The sequence below is a fragment of the Hibiscus syriacus genome, unplaced genomic scaffold (genome assembly GCF_006381635.1).
Source record: "Hibiscus syriacus cultivar Baekdansim isolate YM2019G1 unplaced genomic scaffold, ASM638163v2 tig00110934_pilon, whole genome shotgun sequence".
NCBI classification, from domain to species: Eukaryota; Viridiplantae; Streptophyta; class Magnoliopsida; order Malvales; family Malvaceae; genus Hibiscus; species Hibiscus syriacus.
Genome location: NW_024062920.1, coordinates 87,273 through 113,191, shown reverse-complemented (window position 1 = coordinate 113,191; position 25,919 = coordinate 87,273). Strand labels below are relative to the sequence as shown.

Here is a 25,919-nt window from a genome sequence, read left to right as displayed (position 1 = left end):
TGTTTTTGTTACTCCTAGAATTTAATAAATTTATCTCCTAAATTTTTAAAAATTTATCTTCCTAAAATAAAATCTTACATCCGTCCCTGTAATGTCTAAGTTTAAGAAACAAAATATCTATGAACATTTTTTAATATAAACTGTATTTTTAATTTATTTGTTTAATAAATATATGTTAATATATTTATAGAACAATTATTACATCTATAACATCACCTTCGAACAATTATTTAAAAGATTTTGAACCACAATTCAATCTGATCAATGAACATATTTAAAAGTAATAAAGCTCATTAGGAGGCCTATTAAATAGACAACTTGAAAACCCAGTTTATCTCTTTTGTCCAACCATAACCCCATCAAAGCCCAACATTTTCTCACGTGCGCAACCGTCTCCATATTTAGCCATAGAGGCTTCTCTTCCATCTTCTTCGCCAATTCCCCACTCCCTCCAAATCCTTCCCGGCTCCATTCGTTCGTTGGATTAAACAGACAGAATGACCGCCGAGGTACTCCCTAACCAAAACGGCACCGTTGCTTACAACAGAGATCTAAGTAAGGATAACTCTAACCCTAACCCTAACCCCTCCGCCGCCTCCAAGAAGGCCCGCAAGAGCGAGTGACGTCGTCGGAGGCGCAAGCAGAAGAAGAACAAGAAGACCTTCCAACAAGAAAATGACGCCGCAGACGGTTTGGCTTCTGAAGCCGGCGAAAGCGATGCTGGAGAAGATGAAGCGAAGGAGAACTCCAATCATCACCAGGTATCTGACCGTTTTATTTTTTGAGTTTTCTATGTTTTTAGTGAATATCGTTTGTATTTGCATGTTTTCGCGTATGATATAATTTTCGATAGTGATGCAAGGGCTGTTATTTTCTTTAGTTGGAATGGAATTGAGATTTTTTTCTTTCTAAAATAGTTCGCATGGTGCACTTTTAATTAATTTACATTTGTTCAATCTTATATAATTTTCTTTTGTTTGGAACTGTAGGTGATGGAACAAGTTGTAATTGAGTACGTTCCTGAAAAATCTAAGTTGGATGATGGTGTTGATGAGGAATTTAGGAAGGTTTTCGAAAAGTTCAGCTTCTGGGAAACTGCTGGTTCTGAGGTAAAATGATATTCAGTTAGATATGATCCATTAAATTCTTAATTTAATTGTAGTTCTCTTAAAAAAACTTGTAATTCTATTTATTCAGGAGGCAGATAAGAAGGACGAGTCTGCTCAAGATGCAGATGCTAAGAAGAAGGCTGATTCTGATTCAGATGAGGAGGAACGGGATAATCAACAGAAAGAGAAAGGCGGCTTATCAAATAAGAAGAAGAAGGTTTTTGTTTTTTGGTTTCTCATTTTATTTTCAAATATTTTTGATATTATCATATTTAGTTGATTTTGGTGAGACTGAAGAGTGAAAATACTCATATTGTTATTGTTGACAGCTACAAGGCGGATGAAAATTGCTGAATTAAAACAGATTTGCTCAAGGCCTGATGTTGTAGAGGTTTGTTTTCCTCTATTTGATGTTTGTTTGTTTTTACAGTCAGTTGATATCCTGTGTTGTTTGTTCGTAAACCAGTGTTAAAACACATTTATAGTCCAACATTGTGCCACAGACTTGTCATATGGATATTGTCATGCAATGCTGTTGGAATATTGCAAGCGAATGGACAACAGTGTTTACGTATGTGTTTATAATTCGATAGTTCATGTGATAAAAATGATTATTTTGTCAGGTTTGGGATGCAACTGCTGCAGATCCTAAGTTGCTGGTGTTTTTGAAGGCATATCGAAATACTGTTCTTGTGCCAAGGCACTGGTCTCAGAAAAGGAAATATTTGCAGGTTAGTGACTTCTTGGATCTATGACTATTAATATGGGTCAAATATGTGTTCCTGGTTGGTGAGCATAATCTTAAGTGAGGGAATTAGGAAGACAATGAGGGAAGATCAAGTCGATAAGGCTTCTCTTATATGTATATATGTAATTCTTGCAGGGGAACAGCTGTGACAACCTTGGAGCCTGGGCTTTATAGGTGTTTTGAAGAAAGGACTCATGATTGATTTCTCTTTTAATATGACTGCCTTTTCGGTTGGGATATAGATATTTAATAATGTTTACATGGAGTACCATAGTTTGCATGCTAGATGTTGGGGGATATTTGTTCAATATTAAGGTTCTAATTAAATCTATTTTGGATTTTCAGATGCCTTTCCATTGTGTTAAATGCTGGGGCTAGATCCATCTAAGATTTATTTTTAAGTGACCTGAATGGGATGCAGAAGCTTCCTACATATTATTAATATTTATTTTTATTTGAACTTCTGTTTCTCATCATCTTGTGGATAATTTTTGCAGGGGAAGCGCGGTATTGAGAAGCAACCTTTTCAGCTTCCTGATTTCATCGCTGCAACAGGAATAGAGAAAATCAGACAGGTAAATTTACTTCATTATAATTGCAGTTGTGTAGTGTCTTGCTGTTTAAGTCAGGAAAATCTATATATTGCTTTCAAGTAACTAATTGATTGTGAATGGATAATGACATTCTTTATTTTAACTGAATAATTCACTCATGTTATCTGCCAATCTTTTTCTCATGTAGGCTTATATTGAAAAAGAGGACAGTAAGAAGTTGAAGCAAAAGCAACGTGAGCGTATGCAGCCAAAGATGGGGAAAATGGATATTGACTATCAGGTTTGTTAGTTTCTTGGTTCATTGATTCTTTCTTTTATTTTGGAGATTTTTGTTTCAATCCATTTTTAGCTTTCATGGAAGGTTACTCATAATCATGTATTCCTTTCTGAAATTATATTGTCTTGCTCGTAGAGCTAATGAAGTTCTGGCTTCTGTTTTCAGGTTCTTCATGATGCATTCTTTAAATATCAGACAAAGCCAAAGCTGACAACTCACGGGGATCTCTATTATGAAGGGAAGGAATTTGAGGTACTCTTCTGCCATTTCTACATGTTAATAGGCCGCCCTTTATACTTATTCAATATAATGAATGTGTCAATTAATTTAATATGATTTATGTTGAATTCTGAAGACTATAGGGACATTGTCAAATGACATTGTACTTTAGATTTTGCAAATGATACTAGGATCATACACTGGACACTAAGGAGGACAGGATGGTTTTTTGGTTACTGAAAATTTCAAGTAGTTGAAATGAGTGTAGCTTAATTTAAACTTGTGAATTAAGAACTTGTTACGTAAAACTTTTGGGTTACTGAAACTGGATTTCTCAGTGAACATTTTTGTGGAATAAGTGCTTGAGAGATCACACTATTATACTTGTATGTAGTCTTCTGTGCCCTGGTAACTTCTTTTTTGCGGAAACAATCAACCTTTGGATAAGATTGATCCACAACTGGCTATTTTATACCTGAATCAAATGATACTGGCACTTTTATGGTTAATCTTGAATGATTAATGTCTGATGATATCATTCGGTAGTTTTGTCCATTGTCTTAAATTAACATTATTTGTTTCGAATACAGGTAAAGTTGAGGGAGATGAAGCCAGGCTCTCTATCACATGAGTTAAAAGAAACTCTTGGTATGCCAGAGGGTGCTCCACCCCCATGGCTTATCAATATGCAGGTTAATTTGGTTAATGTCCTCTGTTTATTTTTGCATCTGAAATCTCAGTATTGTTGGTGTTATTAACTGGCAATTTTTTCTTTCAGAGGTATGGCCCTCCACCATCATACCCACATTTGAAAATACCAGGCCTTAATGCACCTATTCCTCCTGGAGCAAGCTTTGGTTATCACCCTGGTGGTTGGGGCAAACCTCCGGTAGATGAGGTAAACCTCTTAGAAAATTTATGTGTTCTATGTTTTCTAGTAAGCTTGAAAGCTATCTTTAGACGATGTTATCCTTTTAGTGTATCTCTTTATTTAACTTTCTTGCCTTTTCCAACTTATCGTCGATAGTATGGACGACCATTGTATGGAGATGTATTTGGAGTCCATCAGCAAGATCAGCCTAACTATGAGGTACTTCCAAGTTTTTAATGAATTTTTGATTTTGGATATTCTAGTTTAGAGTTCTACTAATATGCTAGCACTTAGCTTTTAGCTTGTGTTTTGTTCCTTTATTGGTGTTGCCTTCATGTGATAAAATTTTACCAAATACGAAAAAATAATAAATAAAGAGCTAGTTGGGGTGAAATAGCATCCTGACATTAAGCTTGACCCACACAAGTACCCTCAACTTTATTTTTTCTCTCTAGGGGTATAACAGCTTCAATAGATTTTAATCTTACACCCATCATGGCAATGTGTAAACTTTTGTCAAATTTTTTGAAGCAACTGACTTTACTGGCAATATCCCACTAGAAACATTCTTCTAAACCTTTCTTGCTGTGGGTTGTGTACACAGGTGCCATTTGTATTAAAATGAAGAGTAGTATTGGTTGCTTCAACAGTTTGGATTAAACTTCTATTTCTTGAGCCTATCTTTTAATTTTGCAATATGTTATTGACTTGTATCTAATGATAAAATCCAGGAGGAGCCTGTTGATAAGTCAAAGCATTGGGGTGATTTGGAGGAAGAGGAAGAGGAAGAGGAGGAGGAAGAAGAGGAAGAGCAGCTTGAGGAAGAGGAGTTGGAGGATGGAATCCAATCTGTTGATAGTCTCTCAAGGTAATAATATTCTACTATTTTCTTTCTGTTTGAAGTTGAAATCTGTTTACTGCCCAAAATTATCAGGCCAGGTTATTTGTCAGTCTGGTTTTTACTGATTTATAGTCATTATTGTTCTATGTTGTATGTGGTGTATTGACTATTTCAATGATGATGTTTCCCCCCTTTGACTTCAGTACTCCCACTGGAGTTGAGACACCTGATGTCATTGACCTTCGTAAACAGCAAAGGAAGGAGCCCGAGAGGCCTCTTTACCAAGTGAGTATTATATTTGAAACTTTGCTGTTTCCAGTGTTATTATTCATGAGATTTTCTTCTCACTGCTTCGTGCTTGTCGTGTTTCTTTAAAGGTGCTTGAAGAAAAAGAAGAGAGGATTGCCCCTGGGACTTTACTTGGCACAAATCACACGTAAGAATCTAATTTGTTGTTTTTAGTTTTTGTTCCTATACTTTCAAATCTTTGACTGATATTGTGAAACTTGTTTCTTGTAAACAGATATGTGGTTAGCACTGGCACCCAAGACAAGTCGGCAGCCAAAAGGGTAAGAGAGATGACTATTCATTTTTTGATCTTGTTGTCCCTTTACCCCTGTTTATCTTGACTACAGATATTCTTAGATTTAGAACATTGTCCCAAGTTTGCTACTTTTGGCGTTTTATCCATTTTTTAAGACCCTTTTGGGCCATACACAAATGTTTTTATGTAGTATTTTCCTGCTGTAACTGGACATTTCACCAGACTCAGAGAAAAACTGGTTGTGGTAAGGGGGTTTCGACTCCCATGGAATGTTGTTAAATGCCTAAATCAGATGTTTTATTTGGCCTGAAGTTGAACTCTTTGTGACTAAATTGGTTATTTTCTTCTATTGTAGGTTGATCTTCTCAAGGGTCAAAAATCTGACAGGGTGGAAGTCGGTCTACAGCCAGAGGAGTTGGAAGCTATGGACAATGTGTTGCCTGCAAAGTGAGTTGAACTCATAACTTGTACCATCTAAGTATATCTAGTCCCTGAAGTTAAAAAATCTAGTTGACTCACTTTGGCTGATTTCACAGGTATGAAGAAGCTAGGGAGGAGGAGAAGCTACGAAGTCAGCGGGAGGACTTTAGTGATATGGTGACTGAGGTAAGGCTTACTGGAGTCTTTTTGATGAAATTTTGGGCGTTACCTAATTTATCTAAAATTGTAATAATAATAGTAGTAATAATAATATGAACCAACAAGTATTGGGTGCATTGGTAAGGCAGTGTTCTTCCTAAGAGAGGACACAGGTTTGAACCTTGGAGACGACATTGTAGGAAGGGGCAGCCCCAAACCCCAAACCTGTACCGTAAAACGGACATGAAGAATAATAAAAAGTAGAATGAGGTGGTTTAGAAAATGTCTCACATGATTTTTGTCTGACTCTCACTATCCTACTGATTCCTGACCAAAGTACAAACAATAAAAGTTGGTATTTCTATCTCTTCAACCTTCTCTGTCATTATGACATCTCTTAATGTCTTTATGTATGACTATCTTGGATTACTTAGGCCTAAATGAACTTAGCTCCGATGATGCACTTGATACATATATTACGATGTTTTTATTATTAAATATAAATAAATATTTTCAACAGTATTTCCTACAAACTATCTTAAATGGATAATATGTTTGTTTCTTAAAGATACTTGATATTTTTGGAGTTGATTTGTGTCAAACGTTAATTTTTAACGTGGGATGGTGGGTTGCAATGGATTATATGGTTTGATGTGTAGTTTTCATGCCACGTTGATTGTTAATTCCATGTATTCTGATGCAGAATGAGAAGAAAAGGAAGCGTAAGATGCAAGAGAAAGAAGGGAAATCAAAGAAAAAGGATTTCAAATTCTAAGTAGACGAAGATTCTGATTTCGGTGTGAAGGTGAAGGTGAATGAGGTCCATATTTGTGCTAGATGTACTGAATTGGTTTCCCATATCAACCTGTATGCTGTAGTAGCCTTAATATATATGAAGATAGATGTCAATCATCTATAATCCCTACTGGCACTACCATATTTACTATAGCTCCCAATGTGTTTTGGCGGCTGGGAGTTTTGCCGAGCAGAAACCGATAATCCTATCCTGTAACTTGTTGAGGGCATCTGTAGAATTGAGTGTTAAATGCTGTTATTTTCTTTTTATCTTATCTGAGATGGCTGAGTTAAGAGGTTGAAATCTTCATTGTGGACTGCGCCTAAATCGTTGTTCTTCTAATTTCTAATAGCGACGTCTTAGTTTAATAATAGATATACTGATTGATTGCTCGAGCTTGATTTCATAAAACATCAATTTGATTCGAGGTTTCTTGAATAAATTCGAAGTTTTTTAAGTTGAATTAAGAATAGTAAATCTTACCTGATGTTTGGACTGTCTTTTCCTTTGTTTGTATAGGTCTCTTAATTTAGGCAGTAAAGGGAATTGATTTGACTATGCCAAGATTCTAAAGTGGATCCTCGTCATCATGATCACCAATTTTACTTGTATTTGTATTGTCAACCATTAAATATCTTCATCTTCTTCCCCATTGTGTCATCAAGTTTTATAGACAAGACTGAAACAGTATTATTTAACACTGATTTGAGCGTGACACATATGGGTGAGTGTTCGCTAAGTTAATAAATTAAGAGTTATTTAAGTTGGATGAATTTTATTTTATTTAAATTTGATTTGATTTTTTTATCGAGTTAAATTTATAAAATTTGAGTTAAGTTAATTAGATTCCTTTTATTTGAGTTTTTATTTAAAATTAATTGTAAATATGTATAATATTATAATACCATTTGATTCAAATTTAAATATTTTTTTTTATAATAATACACAATTCATATATATTTTTTCCATATTTTTTATATGTGATATATATATATATAGATTTGACAGACTCTACTCAAACTCGAAAAATAATTTACTAATTACTAAAAATTTCGAGTTATTTAGTTATATTTTATAACTCAAGTTTAATTTTAAAAAAATTTGAGTCGAGTCGAGTTTATAAAATTATAAATCAAAATTAATTCAGTCAAGTAAAATTTATGAAATTATAACTCAAAATCAATATAAGCTAGTCGAGTTTTGATCACCTAGTGACACATACTCATTCCTTTTATTCACCAACCACCATTGAAAGCTAAGGTTGTAAAACATAAAACAACCAAACTCAGATTGGAATTCAAAATCGAAAATTAAAATTCAATTCTAATTTAAAATAAAAAATTAAAACTTAATTCGAAAACTATATTGAAAGCAACTATATGGATTTTGGATGAGATACATTTGCTGATTTGAAAGGCTACTCTAAAACCCTAATTTTGAAATGGATAAAAACTTGGGAGAATTTTGTGTTTAAAGGATAACACTGAGGTTCAACTTAAAATTTCTTTTCAGATGTCTAATTTATCGTAATTGTTTCAACCCCTACAGATGCAGATGAAGACAAGGGTTTTAAACTTTTTTAATAATTGTTGTAGACTACAAAAATTATACAATTTAATTCACTTAAGCAATCTTGCAATTATGGTCCTCAGAGCCGGAAGGTATTAGGGTTATGCAATCAAAATTAATTAACTGAAAATCAATTTAAATTATTTATAATTTAATGACTTGTTATGAATAAATCTAGCATCATATTTAAACTTACTTTTGATATCTAAATTAACAAAGATTAACAACAATACTCTATAATCTGAACACGTGGAATGATCTTAGTGATTAAAAGAGTATTGTTCGGTTCTTATTCGAACATACATAAATTAGAGAGTGACTTCTTAGTCCTTTATTTGAGATGACTATCCAGTTCAGTTGGTAGAGCACAAGGTTCTTAACGTTGAGGTCGTGAGATCGAGTCCCACGGAAGAAATTTCATAATTCGGAGGTCTTCTACGGAAGCTACTCTCAACATGGTGTTGGAGGCAACCTACTATCTTACCTCCCCTTTACCCCATTACATATGGGAACAAGGGACATCCATTTTCTTAGTCCTTTATTTTATAATTTGGTCATTTCTGCCGTCCAACGTAGAAACCTTGGCCTTTTTGATCCCATCGGTTGACAATGTCTTTAATGTAACGAATTCGCTTTGAAAATTTTGAATGGAAAATGGTTTCCAATCATTTATAAATAAAATGTTTTTTTTTTCTTTTTTCAGTCGTTTAGTTTATCTTTTCGTATATCCCTTTATAGAGTTGAATTTGACAACGATTTAATTGATTAAAATGACACTTATTTATACTTTTATTGATTTTTCTATTTTTGAACCATCATATTGGATATGGATATACAATTTTTGTTCGTGGATAGTTTTATCACGTCGTTAGTCTCTGATTTGTGATTTTATCAATGTGATCTTTCATTAGTTTGATCTCCTTTTGAGATTCGTTTGTTGATGCAGTCAGATTTGTTTGTATCTATATTTTGTTAGAGTATTTTGGTTAGATTTTTAATCTTTTCCTTGTATGGTCATGGTATGATCTCAAGTAGCTAGTTTTTGTGTTCACCATTTTAAAAATATCATAATTACATGTTTACTTTACGATTATGATTGTAACATTTTATTGTAATTTTAGATATTTCATTTTTTTAATCAAACTAGCGGCTTCTATAAAAATAAATATTTTTTTAATCGTCTAGAATGATTATAATGTAATATATATTCAAAATTATTTATAGTTTATTGATAATACACATATATACTTTTCAGACACATCTAATAATCGATTCTCGAACCTAGATAGTTAATCATTCATGCATTATTATTATCATCTTTCTAGATTCAGATAATATAATCTTATATTTTAATATAATAAGTAATTATTTGGATATGAATTTCATGATACATTCTCGATCCTTCGTCACTTTCCAACTGCTTCCCGGTACAGGACACTATGATTTATTGATTTAAACATTACGATACAACCAACAAAATTTCATGGGATTAGGTCAAAACTTTGGTCCTCCCCTCCCTATAAGGCTACGTGTTAAACTTGTTTGTTAATATGATCCAACATGACTGTTGATGGGTCACTGTTCAATCACGCTTCAGCATCTTTGTTTTCCATTTTGTTTTTCCGGTGAATATTTTAAGTGCATTCATTCTCTACAAAATTGGACCAAAACCACCATATTCATGAGACACCCAAGTTTTCATGGTGGTCCACCAATTGAGACATCCGTCGCCTATGATGATCAGACGCATGCCAAGAAGGAATATAAAAATATTCATTCCTTAAATATTTAAGTCTAAGCTCGATTGCACGAACCAAACAATCTCAGTGATTGAGATGATGGTTGTTATCTCTAAAGGTCTCATATTCGAGCGCCATTGACCGTAGGATAATTGAGCTTTCATTTCAAATAATTAATTATTGATATTTGATTTATTTACTAATTAAATTAAATTAGATATTACAAAGATTCATTATGAGAACGACCCTCATAATTTAATTTATTACATTCACAATATTAAAATTTAAACTATTAATATTATTTAAGAGATATAATTAATTATCATTCTAAACCAACTAATTGTTGGTTAACTGTTACTCTAATTAAAAGTTATAATCGAGTATTTAAAAAAATGAACATTTATAATGTTTCTCTCTCTCCAAATTAATGTATTTAAATGTATATATATACATGTAACAAATGTTTTCATTATAAATATAAGAGTAGGATCCGGGCCAGATATACAGTATAAAAACAATTATACTAATTTAAAATTATTAGATTAATATAATTTAATAAATAAAATTATTTGTTTATTTTATAAAATCTCTTCAATTTTAATTATATATATATTCGCACGTGGCTTTCATGGTCCAATATTTTTGTTCCACTTGCACGAATCATTGTTTTATATATAGTTTTCCATGGAGTGTAGCAATGAATGTTTACTATAGACAAATTTATTCGTATCATTTGATTAATTTATTATTATTAGCGTAAAATTTGTTGTTTATTAAAGAAGTGTTCTCTCTTTTACCTATTTCTCTCTCGCACGTTTTTAGTTAAATTTTATTAAATTACCTATATTTTGCTTCAAATTAAATTATTTATCTCTATAGGATTTATCCCTTTTTTAAACGAAAAATAAAAATAAATAGGAAAGAATTTAATTAGAGTCATCTTATACTTAATAATCGAGAGATAAATGATAAGATTTTCTTTTACTATTTGAATTATACTAAAATTATTCATGGGTCGATTTGCACCTGAAATATTCTTTAGGATTGTCGAATTTATAAGATTAAATTAATATTTATTTTATGCGATAGTTTGATATTTATCTCTAATTTTATATTGTCACCCTTATCCTAATTTGTTGTAAATTTTTACTTAATGAGACATTTCAAGATTATCATTTTGATATACGATAAGATATTTAAAAAACCTAAATTTAAATTGTAATATTGTTTGTTCGGTTTGAGAGTTGATCCCGAATTAATGGTATCACACAATATTATACGGCTCGCAATTTGTAAATTCGGACCTCTCACAAACATACATTTAATTATCTTTATAAAGACTACAACCCAATTTAAAATCATGCGAGGAACTTCTACATCACATCCAGGTAGTATTGATATTTAAGCATGAGAAAATTGGTACAGTTAGTTTTGAGAAAATTGTAACGGTCCCTAAGGACCTATAACTTGATAAATTTGATTAGGTAACATTGATAGCATGTTCAGATTACCTTAAGGGTGTTACAAACTCTTAATTTTGAGTATCTTTAGTAATCTAGGTGACATGCTAACTCTTTTGAACGTCTTAACTAGATAATCAATCTTGACATGATATGATGAATTTATAGTTGCTTAGGGGTTGTTGTGCACGATCATTCCTTAGTAACTATATTGAGGTAAAGAGGTCCTTACATGTCGAATTGGTGCTTATCTAGGGTTGGATTGTTCCTTAGGCATCATAAGTCTTGGTATAGTTTGGGGGTGAGTTAGAGTGCATTTTATGTATAATTAAGTCATTTTTACACTGATTTGTAATTTTACATTGATTTAAGATCGTTAGATGAATGAAAATAAATAATATATTTTAACAATAAAAAAGAGAATACATTCACTAGAAGACAAAAAGTTAATTTAAACCATCTATTTTTACTTATATAACGATCCTAGTATACGTAAAACTATCAAAGTTATATATATATATATATATATTTCTACACGCATTTTGTTTTGGAAAAACAAGGGAAATTACTTGAAGGAATGGGATAGCGATAACTTAGCAAAATTTGATCCATCATTTTCACATATATGGCCGAGGCAACACGTGCATGTAACTGCTTCGTTAATTTAACAGTTAACTTAGTATAACATCACCTCTCTCTTCACACCACATTCAATCACTTCACTCCACTATCAACGGTCCACCCCTTTCCACGTGTCACCAACCCACCATTACCACCACCTTCACGCCTAAGGAACCTTCTCCATGGCCCATCTTCTTTTTCTATTTGCACTATAAAATTCTTTGGATAGCCATACACACAAATTAATTCATTCTTAATTTCTCGTCATTTTCCAGGGAATTTCCTTACCCAGTTTGTTTAAAAAAGCATCACTGTTATGCTTATAAGGAAGAAAACTTATGATCATCACTGGTTTTTGTTCAGTTTGATTTGAACACTTCGTTCTTCTAACCGAGAGCTTCTTAGATATGGGACTGAGTTCTAAGCAGGTTTCTAGCGATGGCGTCGGATGGAACCAGGGTCACTCCTTGTTGCAGGCTGCTCAAACGACAGGGCTAACGAAAGCGTCGTCGATGAAGAGGCGGCGTGAACAAAACCAGCAGCCTGAATCAGAGCCGCCATTGAACTGTCCGAGATGTGATTCTTCCAACACCAAGTTTTGTTATTACAACAACTATAACAAGTCACAACCTAGGTACTTCTGCAAGACTTGTAAAAGACATTGGACTAAAGGCGGCACTCTTCGCAACGTTCCCGTCGGTGGTGGCCGCAAAAACAAGCGGATCAAGACGTCCGCCGCCTCCGGTCTTATCAGTAGGCTCGATAACTTTATCGCAGTTCAACCGCAGGACCGTGATCAGCTTCGTTCATCATCTTCGTTCAATGGGGTTTTCTTGTATTCTTCTACCATGTCTCAAGGCTTACAGTTTCCATTTTCGAGTTCGAGTTCTTCTGAGAAATCTCCGTCTGCAGTATCGACCTCATTTCAATCTTCGAGTATCTATAATTACAGTGGGGAAACAATGGATCCGGATCAAACCATCATCGTGCCCGTCATAAGTGGCACTTATTCACAGACATGGCAAGAACCTATTTCGAGCAGTGGCATTGAAATGGCGAATTGCTACTGGGATTGGGATGATATTGATGAGCTTGTCTCTACAGATTTAAACATTCAATGGGATGATTCTCAGATCATCAAACCATGAGAAGGGAACTTTTTATATATAATGCCTACATTATTTTGATGTCTCTTAATATATTGAGAATTTAAAATGATGATGAGTGTTAAAAATCTGAAATTTAAACAAATGTGATATATATAATCATTTTAATTTTATTTGTAGATTTCTAAATTTTTTATTTATTAGAAATAAAATAAAATTTTATTTCTCTATCGCGCTTATCATTCTCCTAATCGACGTTAGATAATAATAATTTCTTTTAACAAAAATAATATATATTTAATTAATTAAAATAATAAAAAATTATTATGAAAATGACACTAAGAGTTTGATCATAAAAATTGAAGGTGCATCTAATCAACTGCTCTTTGTATAAGACGTAGTTGACTAGACGTGCTTTTATCCTATGTGAAACACTAATTAAAAGAATCAATCGCACTTTTGAGTGGAAGGTGATTTATGTTTAGGATTGAGATGAATATCATTTTTGTAAATAATTTGTAAATATCATTTAATTAATTAATTATAAAATATTATTTTCATGGAAAAATTAACGATAATGCTATATATAAGATAATTATTGTAGTAAAATAAAAATAAAAACTTGAGAAACGTATAGAATTAAGATTAGTTCATGTGTCCTTATAAAAAAAATGACAATATTCTAAAATTGATTGTATTTTTTTTATACAAAAAGAAATGATCCATATATATGCGAAGAGTTTAGAATGGGGTCTGTTCCAGCTATAAATGGCAAACAGAATGTGGTGGAAAGATTCTTATGGATATGCATAATATGTTTTTGGATATCCAAATATGTATTAGTAGTAATATTTGCATGGATTCATTTCTTTATAATTTAAGACCACTTGTTGAGAATAATTCTCTTTTGCCTTGTCCCCACATCATTTTGGTTGTAAAATAGTATTGGTCGGTCTAAAGTGTGGGGTTCCATTCATGTTTATTAGTAAACCCAACATGCTATGTTCTAATTCTCTCTCACATCAAATCTATAGCATGTGCACATTGGGGCCATACTTTCCGGCCTTTGTTCCCTAATTTGTTCCATAGCATCCACTCCCTTAAACAAATGATCAACGTAAATAAGATACATGTAAAATATGAATTTTAACATAGTTCGACGTTGCTTACCTTCATAGATGATTGAAACAATAATCTATGAAAGTAAAGATCACAAATAATACAAAGACATGATATATAAGATATATCAAAATCCAGTATATATATATACTAAAACTCATTGTATCCCAAAATACTTTTCTAATATCCTACAAAACTCATATATGCAATATAAACCCTTAAAAGTTACAAAGATTATAAAAGAATTACATGTTTCTAAAATAATATTCTCTGTTATTCTAAAGGCTAAGACAAACTCTCTTTTCATATATACAAATATTTGATCACCATAAATTCTTATGGAAGAATTTGTATCTAAATAAGCTTAATTATCAAATAATCATCAACCACTAAAATTACAACAAGATCCAATTTAATTACTAATTAGAATTTGAGTCGATATAATAATTAAAATGATAGGATTATTTTCAGGGAATAAAATTGATATCAATTTTATTAATACATATTGATTCAGATGTCAAAAATAAGGACTGATATAAACATAATTTATTTTCCCTAAACTTTAGTGAAAGGATCTGAGCAATTTGGGCTGTACAATTCCATCGTTAGCCCAAGGAATCGTCAGATAGGGAGGCTTGATTCAGAATTATTATAATCAATTCGATAGATTAATTTTTTACAAATAATTATATTATTATTAGTCATTCCACTAAGGTAGTATGATCGAAATCTAACATATAAAATAACTAAAATTTAAGTTTATATGTGGATTTTGTTTTATGATATTATCATGAATATATTACTTTTGTAGGATATTCATGATCTTCTTTTTTTCTTTCGCATAAATTGATATTAATTATATTTTGTGAATTGTATAATGGAAAAAAAAATTAGCTGACCCTATTCTCATATGTAATGGGATAAGAGGGAGGTAGGATAGTAGGCTGCCCTCAACGCCATGTTGTTCCGTGGGAGACCTCCAATTATGAATTGCCCACCATGAGACTCGATCTCACGACCACAAAGTTCCTTAACCTTGTGCTCTACCAACTAAGCTGGACAAGCAATTCATGATATACATTATCAAGAAACAGTTGGCTTATCATGATATATATCATATGTGGAGCCATTCAAAAGAAATGATGTGTAGTGATTAGAGGTAGTGATCACTCCTCACTTATGAAAAATACATTGCAAAGATGAAGTTAGCAATTTTTGTTCAAACTAAAACATATTTAAAAGATTTTTGGAGATTTTACTCGATCCTTATAAGTTTGGGATCGCTGTTGGAGCTCTCAATTGAAAATGGAGATTGACAATTGAAGAATGAGGGTGATTCTTTCTATATTTACGACCTCACTTGATCGTTTAAAGATTGCTTAAAAAAGGGAGAAGCTTTGGAGGTTGTGGTCTTTGATTGTGCTATATTGCATTTGTATTATTACCAATTTGATAAGAAACACTTGGGATAAAAAGTCTAATTTATCAAGTATCGTGGTGCAAGTCATGCTAAAGACAAAAATAATTATGAGGTACAATCCTTTTAAAGTGGATAAGAGAATTCCTACAACTATTTAATACACCGCTATTCTACTAACAAGTAGTTGGTTTAGTGAAATTAGACACTAGATTCCTTAAGCAATGTAGGAGGTTCAAACATTGACCTTTGCAAATGGAGCAAACTAGATTGAGAGTGTCACCCTCGCCTCTGCAATACCGATCTGGATTAGTTGATCAATAGATCGGATACCAATGGTTAATTTTTTTTTAAAAAACACTCCACTACTTTTTTTCTTAATTGAAGATGAATATGATTCAATTAAAAACTTTATTCTTTTTGAGTAGGAGGTGAATAGAATGTAGTATGTTCAAATATTCTTAATCATTTTGTTATGTATGGCTCATAAAAAGTCTCGTTGTGGGGTTATGAATTATGTGGGTTGGGGGTGTGGGGGCGCAGCCCCCGCGGTACGGTACAGGGTTGATTTTGTAATTATGTACCAGGGTTTTCTATTATAAATAGAGATGTAACCTAGACCTAAAATATCATTGAATAAAATTCTAGCGCCGCCTAGGCACTGAGGACGTAAGCACATTGCCGAACCTCGTAAAATTCTCGTGTTCTTTCGTTTTCTTTACCCGTTTTCGTCAACAATTGGTATCAGATGTCAGGAGCAAAATTCGAAGTCGCGAAATTCGATGGTCAGGGTAACTTCGGATTATGGCAAACGAGGGTGAAGGATCTATTGGCGCAGCAAGGGATCTTGAAGGCTTTGCGACCTACAAAGCCGGCGTCGGTGGATGAGGAAGATTGGGAAGAATTGCAGCAGCGAGCGGCAGGAACCATACGATTATGCTTGGCGGACGAGGTCATGTATCACGTCATGCATCTATCGTCTCCAGACGAAATTTGGAGGAAGTTGGAAAGTCAGTTTATGTCCAAATCCTTAACGACAAAACTGTATCTGAAGCAGCGGTTGTATGGGCTGAAGATGCAGGACGATCACGATTTGGCGCAACACGTGAATGTCTTCAATCAAATCGTTTCTGATCTGGCTCGGCTTGATGTGAAAATTGAGGATGAAGACAGAGCGATGATTCTGTTGTGTTCGTTGCCTTCCTCTTACGAACACATGGTGACTACTCTTACATATGGGAAAGAGACTATCAACGTTGAGGAGATTACTGCAGCCTTGTTGGCTCACAACCAGCGGAAGCAGAATGCAGGGGAAAGCTCTCAAGCCGATAGCTTATATGTCAAGGGTAATCGAGATCGTGGACGGAAGCCAGAGAAGGCAGGGTCCGGGAAGCGGAATTCCAGATCCAAATCCAGGGATAAGAAGACGATTCACTGTTACAAGTGCAAGGAGGCGGGACATATGAAGCGAGACTGTCCGAAGTTGAAAAAGCAGACTGATGAAAAGCGTGATGACTCATCCAAGTCTGTGAACGTGGTCGAGGATGATACTTCTGATTGCAGTGAGGGTGATATGCTTTCTATTTTAACGACACAATTGACGGATGCTTGGATTCTTGATTCTGAATGTTCTTATCACATCACGCCAAATAGGGAATGGTTTTCGACGTACAGGCCGGTTAATTCTGGTTCGGTTTATTTGGGTGATGATCGATGTTGCAATATTGTTGGTATTGATGATGTCAGAATTAAGATGCACGATGGCTCCGTTCGGACGTTGAGTGGTGTTCGACATATCCCAGACTTGAAGAAGAATTTGATTTCCTTGGGCACTTTGCACAAGAATGGTTTTATCCCTAAGGCTGACGAGGATAGGGAAACCATTAGGATTGTTAAAGGAGCATTGACTGTGATGAAAGGCAAGATGACTGCAGGGAATATCTACAGATTGTTAGGGAGTACCGTTGCAGGTGGAGTTCACTCTGTTGAGTCCTGTGATGATACGACAAAATTGTGGCATATGCGCCTTGCTCATCTTAGTGAACGTGGTATGGCAGAATTACACAAGAGAAACTTGTTGCATGGTGTCAAAAGCTGTAAGCTCGATTTTTGCAAGTATTGTGTTCTTGGTAAACAGACTAAAGTCCGTTTCAAGACTGCGAAGCACACAACTCAAGGGATTCTTGATTATATGCATTCTGATGTATGGGGGCCTTCCACGACATCGTCTTTGGGTGGATCTAGGTACTATGTTACTTTTATTGATGATTTTTCACGGAAAGTTTGGGTGTATTTTTTGAAACAGAAATCTGAAGTTTTTGAGAAGTTCAAGCTGTGGAAAGCTGAGGTAGAAAACCAAACAGGACGAAAAATCAAGTGTTTGCGGTCTGACAATGGTACGGAGTACACAGATTCACAGTTCCTACAATTCTGTAAGGAGCATGGGATTCAGAGGCATTTTACAGTGCGCAAGACACCACAACAGAATGGTGTTGCAGAACGAATGAACAGGTCGTTGAATGAAAGAGCCAGATGTTTGCGGTTGAATGCGGGGCTTCCCAAACACTTCTGGCTGAGGCTGTTAACATGGCGTGTTACCTTATCAACAGATCGCCAAGGGCATCGCTGGCTGGGAAAGTTGCAGAAGAGGTATGGACTGGTCATGATGTTAGTTTTGATAACTTACGGATTTTTGGTTGTCCTGCTTATGTGCATGTACCTGCTGATGAGAGATCCAAACTTGATGCAAAATCGAAGGAGTGCATTTTTCTGGGTTACAAGAAAGGTGTCAAAGGATTCAAGTTCTAGGATCCAGTTGCGAAGAAAGTTGTGATTAGTAGAGATGTCGTTTTTTATGAACAGTCTATGTTGCAGCAGAAGCAAGACACGACAGTGGTAGATTTCGAGCAGTTTCCAGTTGAGAAACCAGAAACTTCTCAACCGACTTCTGGTGGTTCCACTACGGATGATTTGCAGGATTATAGTCTCGCCAGAGACAGGGTGAGACGGACGAATATAAAGCCTCCGAACAGATTGGGTTTTGAAGACTTGGTATCTTTTGCACTTACTGTTAGCAGTGATGAACCAGTTACTTTTCATGATGCCGTTACTAGTCAGGAAAACGACAAGTGGATGGCAGCCATGGTTGAGGAGATGGAGTCTTTGAATCACAATCGCACATGGGAGTTAGTTCCCCTTCCTGAGGGTAAGAAGCCGATTGGTTGCAAATGGGTGTATAAGAAGAAACCAGTAGTAACAGAAAAAGAGGGGGAGAAGTTCAAGGCTCGTTTGGTAGCGAAGGGTTTTTCACAGCAGAAAGGAGTTGATTATGATGAAATCTTTTCTCCTGTGGTCAGGCACACTTCAATCCGAGCAGTACTTGCATTGGTGGCTAGTTGGGATTTGCATTTAGAGCAGATGGATGTTAAAACTGCTTTTTTGCATGGTGATTTAGAGGAGCAGATCTACATGTGGCAACCTGAAGGTTTCACTCAACCTGGAAACGAGCATTTAGTTTGCAGATTGAAGAAATCTTTGTACGGGTTAAAACAGTCTCCGAGACAGTGGTATAAACGGTTTGACTCCTATATGATCAAGATTGGCTACAACTGATGTGAGTATGATTGTTGTGTCTATGTTAAGAGCCTTGATGATGGTTCTTTTATTTTTCTATTACTGTATGTTGATGATATGTTGATTGCTGCGAAGAACATGGATGATGTTATCGGTTTGAAAACTTTATTGAGTCGGGAATTTGATATGAAAGATTTAGGTGCTGCAAAGAAAATTCTTGGAATGGAAATTTGCAGGGACAGAGACTCAAGGAAACTGCGGCTATCTCAACGGGGTTATGTTGAGAAAATGCTAGAAAGGTTTGCGATGAGCAGCGCGAAACCAGTTAGCACTCCATTGGCGAATCACTTTAAGCTCTCATCAGAACAGTGCCCTAAGACAGATAAGGAAGCTGAAAATATGGCAAAGGTTCCGTATTCTAATGCTGTTGGCTGCTTGATGTATGCGATGGTATGTACTCGTCCTGATTTAGCTCATGCTGTTAGTCAAGTTGTAAGTACATGTCTAAACCTGGTAAGCAACATTGGGATGCAGTCAAGTGGATCTTTCGGTACTTAAAGGGTACTGTGGGACATGGAATTGTTTTTGGGAGTCAGCGGGATAATCCTTTGGTTGTAGGATATGTGGATTCAGATTATGCAGGTGACTTGGATAATAGAAGATCTACGACAGGGTATGTGTTTACTCTTGGTGGAGGGCCTATTTGCTGGAAGTCTACTGTTCAATCTGTCGTGGCACTATCTACAACTGAAACTGAATACATGGCAGCGGCTGAAGCTGCAAAAGAAGCTTTATGGCTTACTGGTTTAGTGAAGGAGTTGGGTGTTCAACAAGGTGGAGTTCAGTTGCTTTGTGATAATCAAAGTGCTATTCACTTGGCTAAGAATCAGGTGTATCGTGCTAGAACTAAACATATTGATGTAAGGTTCCACAAGATCAGAGAGTTGGTTGCATCTGGAGAGGTTTTGTTTCAGAAGGTACATACTGATGAGAATGCCGCTGATATGTTCACCAAGCCAGTTACGACAGACAAGTTCAAGCATTGCTTGGACTTGTTGAATGTTTCGAGTTGTTAAAGAAGCAAGGTAACCCAACCCACATTGAAGTTTCCAAGGGGCAGGATATTCGCCAAGGTGGAGATTTGTTATGTATGGCTCATAAAAAGTCTCGTTGTGGGGTTACGAATTATGTGGGTTGGGGGTGTGGGGGCGCAGCCCCCGCGGTACGGTACAGGGTTGATTTTGTAATTATGTACCAGGGTTTTCTATTATAAATAGAGATGTAACCTAGACCTAAAATATCATTGAATAAAATTCTAGCGCCGCCTAGGCACTGAGGACGTAAGCACATTGCCGAACCTCGTAAAATTCTCGTGTTCTTTCGTTTTCTTTACCCGTTTTCGTCAACACATTTGATAATGAGCGTTTATATCTCTGTATGCGTGGTTCTTAAACTCGATATCTTAATGAATAACAACAATTCTTTAACAACTAAAATCACTTGGTTCACGTAAACTCATTTACTGTTTAAAAATATAAAAAAAAATATGTATGATATATTAACATTATTTTAATTTGATTATAACTTATGGACATTCCGATTCAAATACCTAATAACCTCGTGATAAATAATGGCCTAACAAAACAAGTAGTAGGGATTCCAACTGCTTTGTTGTTTTTTTTCCAACATTACTAGTAAAGAAAATAATATTTAATGATAAACGTGCGTACAAAATAATGTTTCTCTTGTCTCTCCCTGTTGGCCATTTTTCTTCGACCTAAAAGGTTACGGACATGCGTTGAACTTGAATCGCACTACTTTCTTTCATTCATGGCCTTTTTTCAAGCTTTAGATTTGATTTAGCGAGAATAATTAGTTGTTGAAAAATTGATTAGGACCAAAGGAGATCAAATCATTACTACATATAATTAAATTTTTTAAACGTTTAATGCAAATTGTACTAAAATAATATGAATACAACACAAATATAACTATCATTTTAAATTGGTCTTTAAACTTTTGAATCTTCCAATTTCATCCCAAACTTTGATTCTCATCCTGAATTAGTCCTTAAACTTTTTAAAATTCTAAATTCACCCCTAAAATATTACCCTCTTTATAAATTAATCCCAAAACTTTTGAATCTTCCAATTTCATCCCCCAGTTCAACCAAATATGTAATTAGTTTCAACCATAGTTTCACCTAAATTTTGTTTTTTTCTCAAACATATATGCCCTAATGATTTTATTAACAAGGGATGTGATTAGTGTATACATATAGTTTGGGATTCAAAAAGTTTGGGGATCAGTTTAAAATGAAGGTCATAGTTTGGGGGTGAAATTGAAATGCTCAAAAGTTTGAGGACTAATTTAGAATGATAATCATAGTTTACAAATAAAATTAAAATATTTAAAAGTTTAGAAACCAATTTAAACTAATAAGATTCTAAATTAAATACTATTTTATGATGACTAAAAAATAGGACATTGTGATTTGTGATTTTTTTTTAGAACAATGACAACTAAATTTTATTAATAAAAACGAAGGAAAGAATCAAAATTATAACGCACTTAAAGAGAAAATTTAGGGACAATAGTTATATAACAAATATATACATAAAAAATATTAAACCCATATATAGGAAAAAACGAAATCTTCCATTGATAATGATGCCCAATATCAAAACAACCAAGTAACTTTCATAAAACTCTTTATCTCCGTCTAACAAGACGTTTACTAAATGATAAAGAAGTGGTGAGCGAACATCAACACGACCATAGAGGTATGCGAAAAACGTATTATAAGCTATAAGGAACGTGTACAAGAGCAGAGAAAAAGCGTCCACAAGAGCAGAGAAAAAACGTGTCACAATAAGAGAGATTTTTATATAAAATTGAAAAAACTCAAGAAAAAATAATAACATAGGACAAAGTATAAAAAAGAACAAAAAAAATAGTAATCACCAACTGTCGTCAATTAATATTAAGATTGGTGTCATGCTGGCTAAACAAAAATCAAAGGGAAAGAGAAAGACAACACAAAAATATTAAAATTTATCTATTTATTTTTTATACATCAATCATTATTATACATATACATGGGACCCACACACACACACACACACATATATATATATATATACATGTTATATTTTCAATAATTTCATAATTGATAAATCCTGAATTAACATATGAATGCTGATGGAATATATAATATACTACACGAGCTTTAATTTAATGTGATTATATACATGAAATTTTGATTTTAGCACATAAAACTTTGATACTAATTCAATTAAACACATTTTTAAATTAAATACATCCAATATTTTCATGTTGAATATATACCTTTAGTTGTCTATAAAGTACGTAAATGTAACATGATGCTATATTGATAAATACATTTTCAATTAATAATATAATTATTATAATAATTTTTCAAACTACTAATATAAATATATCTAAACCAAGTAAAAAATGTATAAATGAAGACACTTGAATTTGATACCTTAAATTTTCTTACTTTTTCTTGCCACTAAAAGAACACTTTATATATATAATAAGTGTGTTATTTAAATATATATATATATATATATATATATATATATTATACTAGATTACAATTTTTTATATATTTGAATTTATCAGTTTAGCTATTGCCTTGTTTTTTTATTATCGTTGTTTAGTGATTAAAAGTATTTAACATAAAAGATTTATAAATAATAATTTAGTTAATTTTTCAAGTGTGAAAAATGCATTATTATTTTAAAATCAAATTATACAAATTTGAAGAACTTCTTCACCTATACTTTCTCGACGTTTTGGAAATGTTCAATCCTTGAAATGAAAATGACATTATTTTAAAATATCTGAACCTTCTTTGATCACATGATGGGTAATCAATGTCTTGATTTAGTGGGAATGGGAGTTGTTAAAGATGATAATTCTTTTTGTAAATTATGGGGACCTTTTTTAAAATAAATTATTCTAAAAGAGTTGTTCAGATTGTACACTTTATACAATATTTTCATAAAATATATTGAATAGATCTTAAATGTGGGGGGCTTTATTCAAAAATAATATATATGGCACATGGGGGACAACTTACTCTATCACTCTATGTCTCTATTTATAAAATAGTTTTTGGAATTATTGATATTCGGTGACCACTTGCATATCTCAGTTGCCCACCCTACAATTTCACGAGGGAATAATAATAAGGTAAAATGATTTTTTGACCCCTCAATATTATCAGTTTAGTTGTTGTGGCTCTTACATTTTCAATAAATTCTTTTTGGCCATGATTTTGTTCAGTTTAATAGCATTGTTTTCCCCTTACTAAAATGTCGATGTTGAATATTTTTTTAATTCTTTTTATGTCATTAAAAAAACTAAAAATATTAAAAGTTGTTAAAAAGTTGATATCAATACATTAAATTAGGTTTATTATACAAATTGGTACATAAACTTGGGAACTTTACTCAAATTGGTACTTTGACTATTTTTATAAAATTGAGCTAAAAAAAAATTCTGAAATCGGTATATATGTTGGCTTGACATCTCAATAACCAATCAAGTAATTGATGTGTTACTGACCGATCAAAATAATGACATCAGTCCGAATGATTGTTATATTACTACATTAATACAGGTATCGTTTCAATTTTTTTTTAAAAAATTTAGATACTAATTTGAGAACTTTTCTAAATTCACGTAAATTCTATGTAAATGTATAAACTTCTATCTAAATCTTTTCTGGAATTACTAGTGTTCTCGCAATTGTAGTTATAGATAAGAAACACAAAAAAATTAAAATGATATTAATCATTATTAGTTTTCTATCACTTAGTTGGCCATGACATCATCCATTAGCTTTCCTCCGTTCAGCTAAACCAGGTCCCTGAACTGTCAACTGATCCATGGTTAAATATGGTGCGATATTTTTAAAAAAAAATTATTTAATTTTTAATTTTTTATTTTTAATATTTGTTTTTTAATATTTTATCTTTTATATTTTAAATTTTAGATTTAAAATAATTTTATCTTTTTCTTAAAAACTAAATAAATTCTTGAACTTTAAAAAAAAATTGATTTTCAAGTTCGACCAAAAAACTAATTTATTGAACTGTCACGTCATTACCGTAACAATCAACAACGAAAATTATTAGTCAAAAGACCATATTAATTTTTTAGTTTAATAACTACACTAAATTTAATAAATCATTGAACTTTAAAAAATAATTTAACCTTTAAACTCGACTAATAAAATCAGTTTAACTAATCTATCATATCATCAATCATTATGAATCATAACATCAACACCGTGAATCATCATGTCAGTATCATAACGATCAACGATGAACACTATTGATCAAAGGGTCATATTAAATTTTTATGAATTTAAGGATCAGATCATGAAGTGTAAAAATAGTTTAGGAACCATATTAATATGTTTAAAAATATTTGAATGCCTCAATTACTATTAAATCTAAATTAAATAATTTAGTTTGAATTGGTCAATACATGACATGTGCGGAAATTCATTTCGCTTTCGGCTACAAAAGGAAGCAACTAGGAACTGAAAAAGGCTTTCCAATAAAAGATTTCTTCGTCAGAGACTTTGAAAGAAGCGACCATATCGGACGGTAATACGATAAAAGAGCCTCATCCCTTAAATTTTAAAAAATTATAAATAAATAAACATTCATCCTTGAATAACATTATAAAATTAAATTAATATATGGGAATGTCAAAATTCCATGTTCATGTCTCATGTTATATGAACCAAACAATGGTGGTCCTTATAAAATATTTAAATACTTTTTAATTATGATAATTAGTTTTTTTACCAGTCTAACGTAAATATAATATTGAATCTAATCAAATACTTTTAATTATTTAATAATAAATGTTTATACATTTTTATATATTTGAATAATTTGATGCTCCAATTTAAAATTCTAAAAAATAATAATAATTTTTTTAAATATCGAGATCAATTAAGTCATACATATTAATTGGATATATTTTTTTATATGATATTTAATATATGTGTTGTTTATAATGAATTCAAGTATTTTGCAGTTAAAAAGGAAAATACTTAAATTAGATATAAAACACATTATGACACATCGATCACATATGATAAGGAAATTTTCTTAATTTTAGCTAATAATATTTCTATTATTTAATATTATATTATTCTAATATATTTATTTCAAATTAAAAAGATGAGAATTGCATTATTGAAGCTTTTATTCACAAAACGAGAATCGAACTTTTGAGCCAAAATTTTTAGAAAATTTAATTATTAAGCGTGAAAAAGGTTGAATAATTGTTTGAAAAGGTTTGAATAAATTGAAAAACATTTACAATATATTTTACAACATAATTTGTACTCTAAATTATTTTTACAAAAATTAATAATTTTTATTAAGTTCAAAATTAATTTTATAATTATTTGTTATATCAAAATATAAACTTAATATTTTTAAATTACTTCAGTATTTTGGGGGATTTTTTTTTTTGTGGTGTTTGGGGGGGGGGGTTGTGGAGAGAGAAACAACGTCTTGGAGATTTTTCCATCAATAATTGAGTGTCGTTTTTCATCCTTGTATGCTTCTAGGGAGTCTCTCTCAATGCTACTCTTGGTGCTGTCGTGGTGAGCACCCATGATAGCGACACTTGTTGTTTCTTGGTGAACCAGCTCGGCATGCTTTGAGATTTGTAATGTCACACCATTTTTCAGCGCTCGAAAAAAAAATATTTGACTGAGTT

The 25,919-nt window shown here is 32.8% G+C and overlaps 1 protein-coding gene and 1 pseudogene across 1 annotated transcript; both read left to right on the top strand.

Annotated features, from left to right (window-relative positions):
• Positions 1 to 410: 410 nt before the first annotated feature.
• On the top strand, positions 411 to 6,654 carry LOC120147259 (annotated as a pseudogene).
• A 5,574-nt stretch (positions 6,655 to 12,228) lies between these two features.
• Positions 12,229 to 13,078, top strand: LOC120147260 (dof zinc finger protein DOF1.4-like). The gene has a single exon (XM_039160683.1). It carries the CDS (start codon positions 12,335 to 12,337, stop codon positions 13,073 to 13,075), a length of 741 nt encoding a protein of 246 aa, XP_039016614.1. The 5' UTR covers positions 12,229 to 12,334; the 3' UTR covers positions 13,076 to 13,078.
• The last annotated feature ends 12,841 nt before the right edge of the window (positions 13,079 to 25,919 follow it).

What these genes read in the sequence shown, in the direction of transcription:
- LOC120147260 (XM_039160683.1), top strand. Translation starts at nt 12,335, where the DNA reads ATGGGACTGAGTTCTAAGCAGGTTTCTAGCGATGGCGTCGGATGGAAC.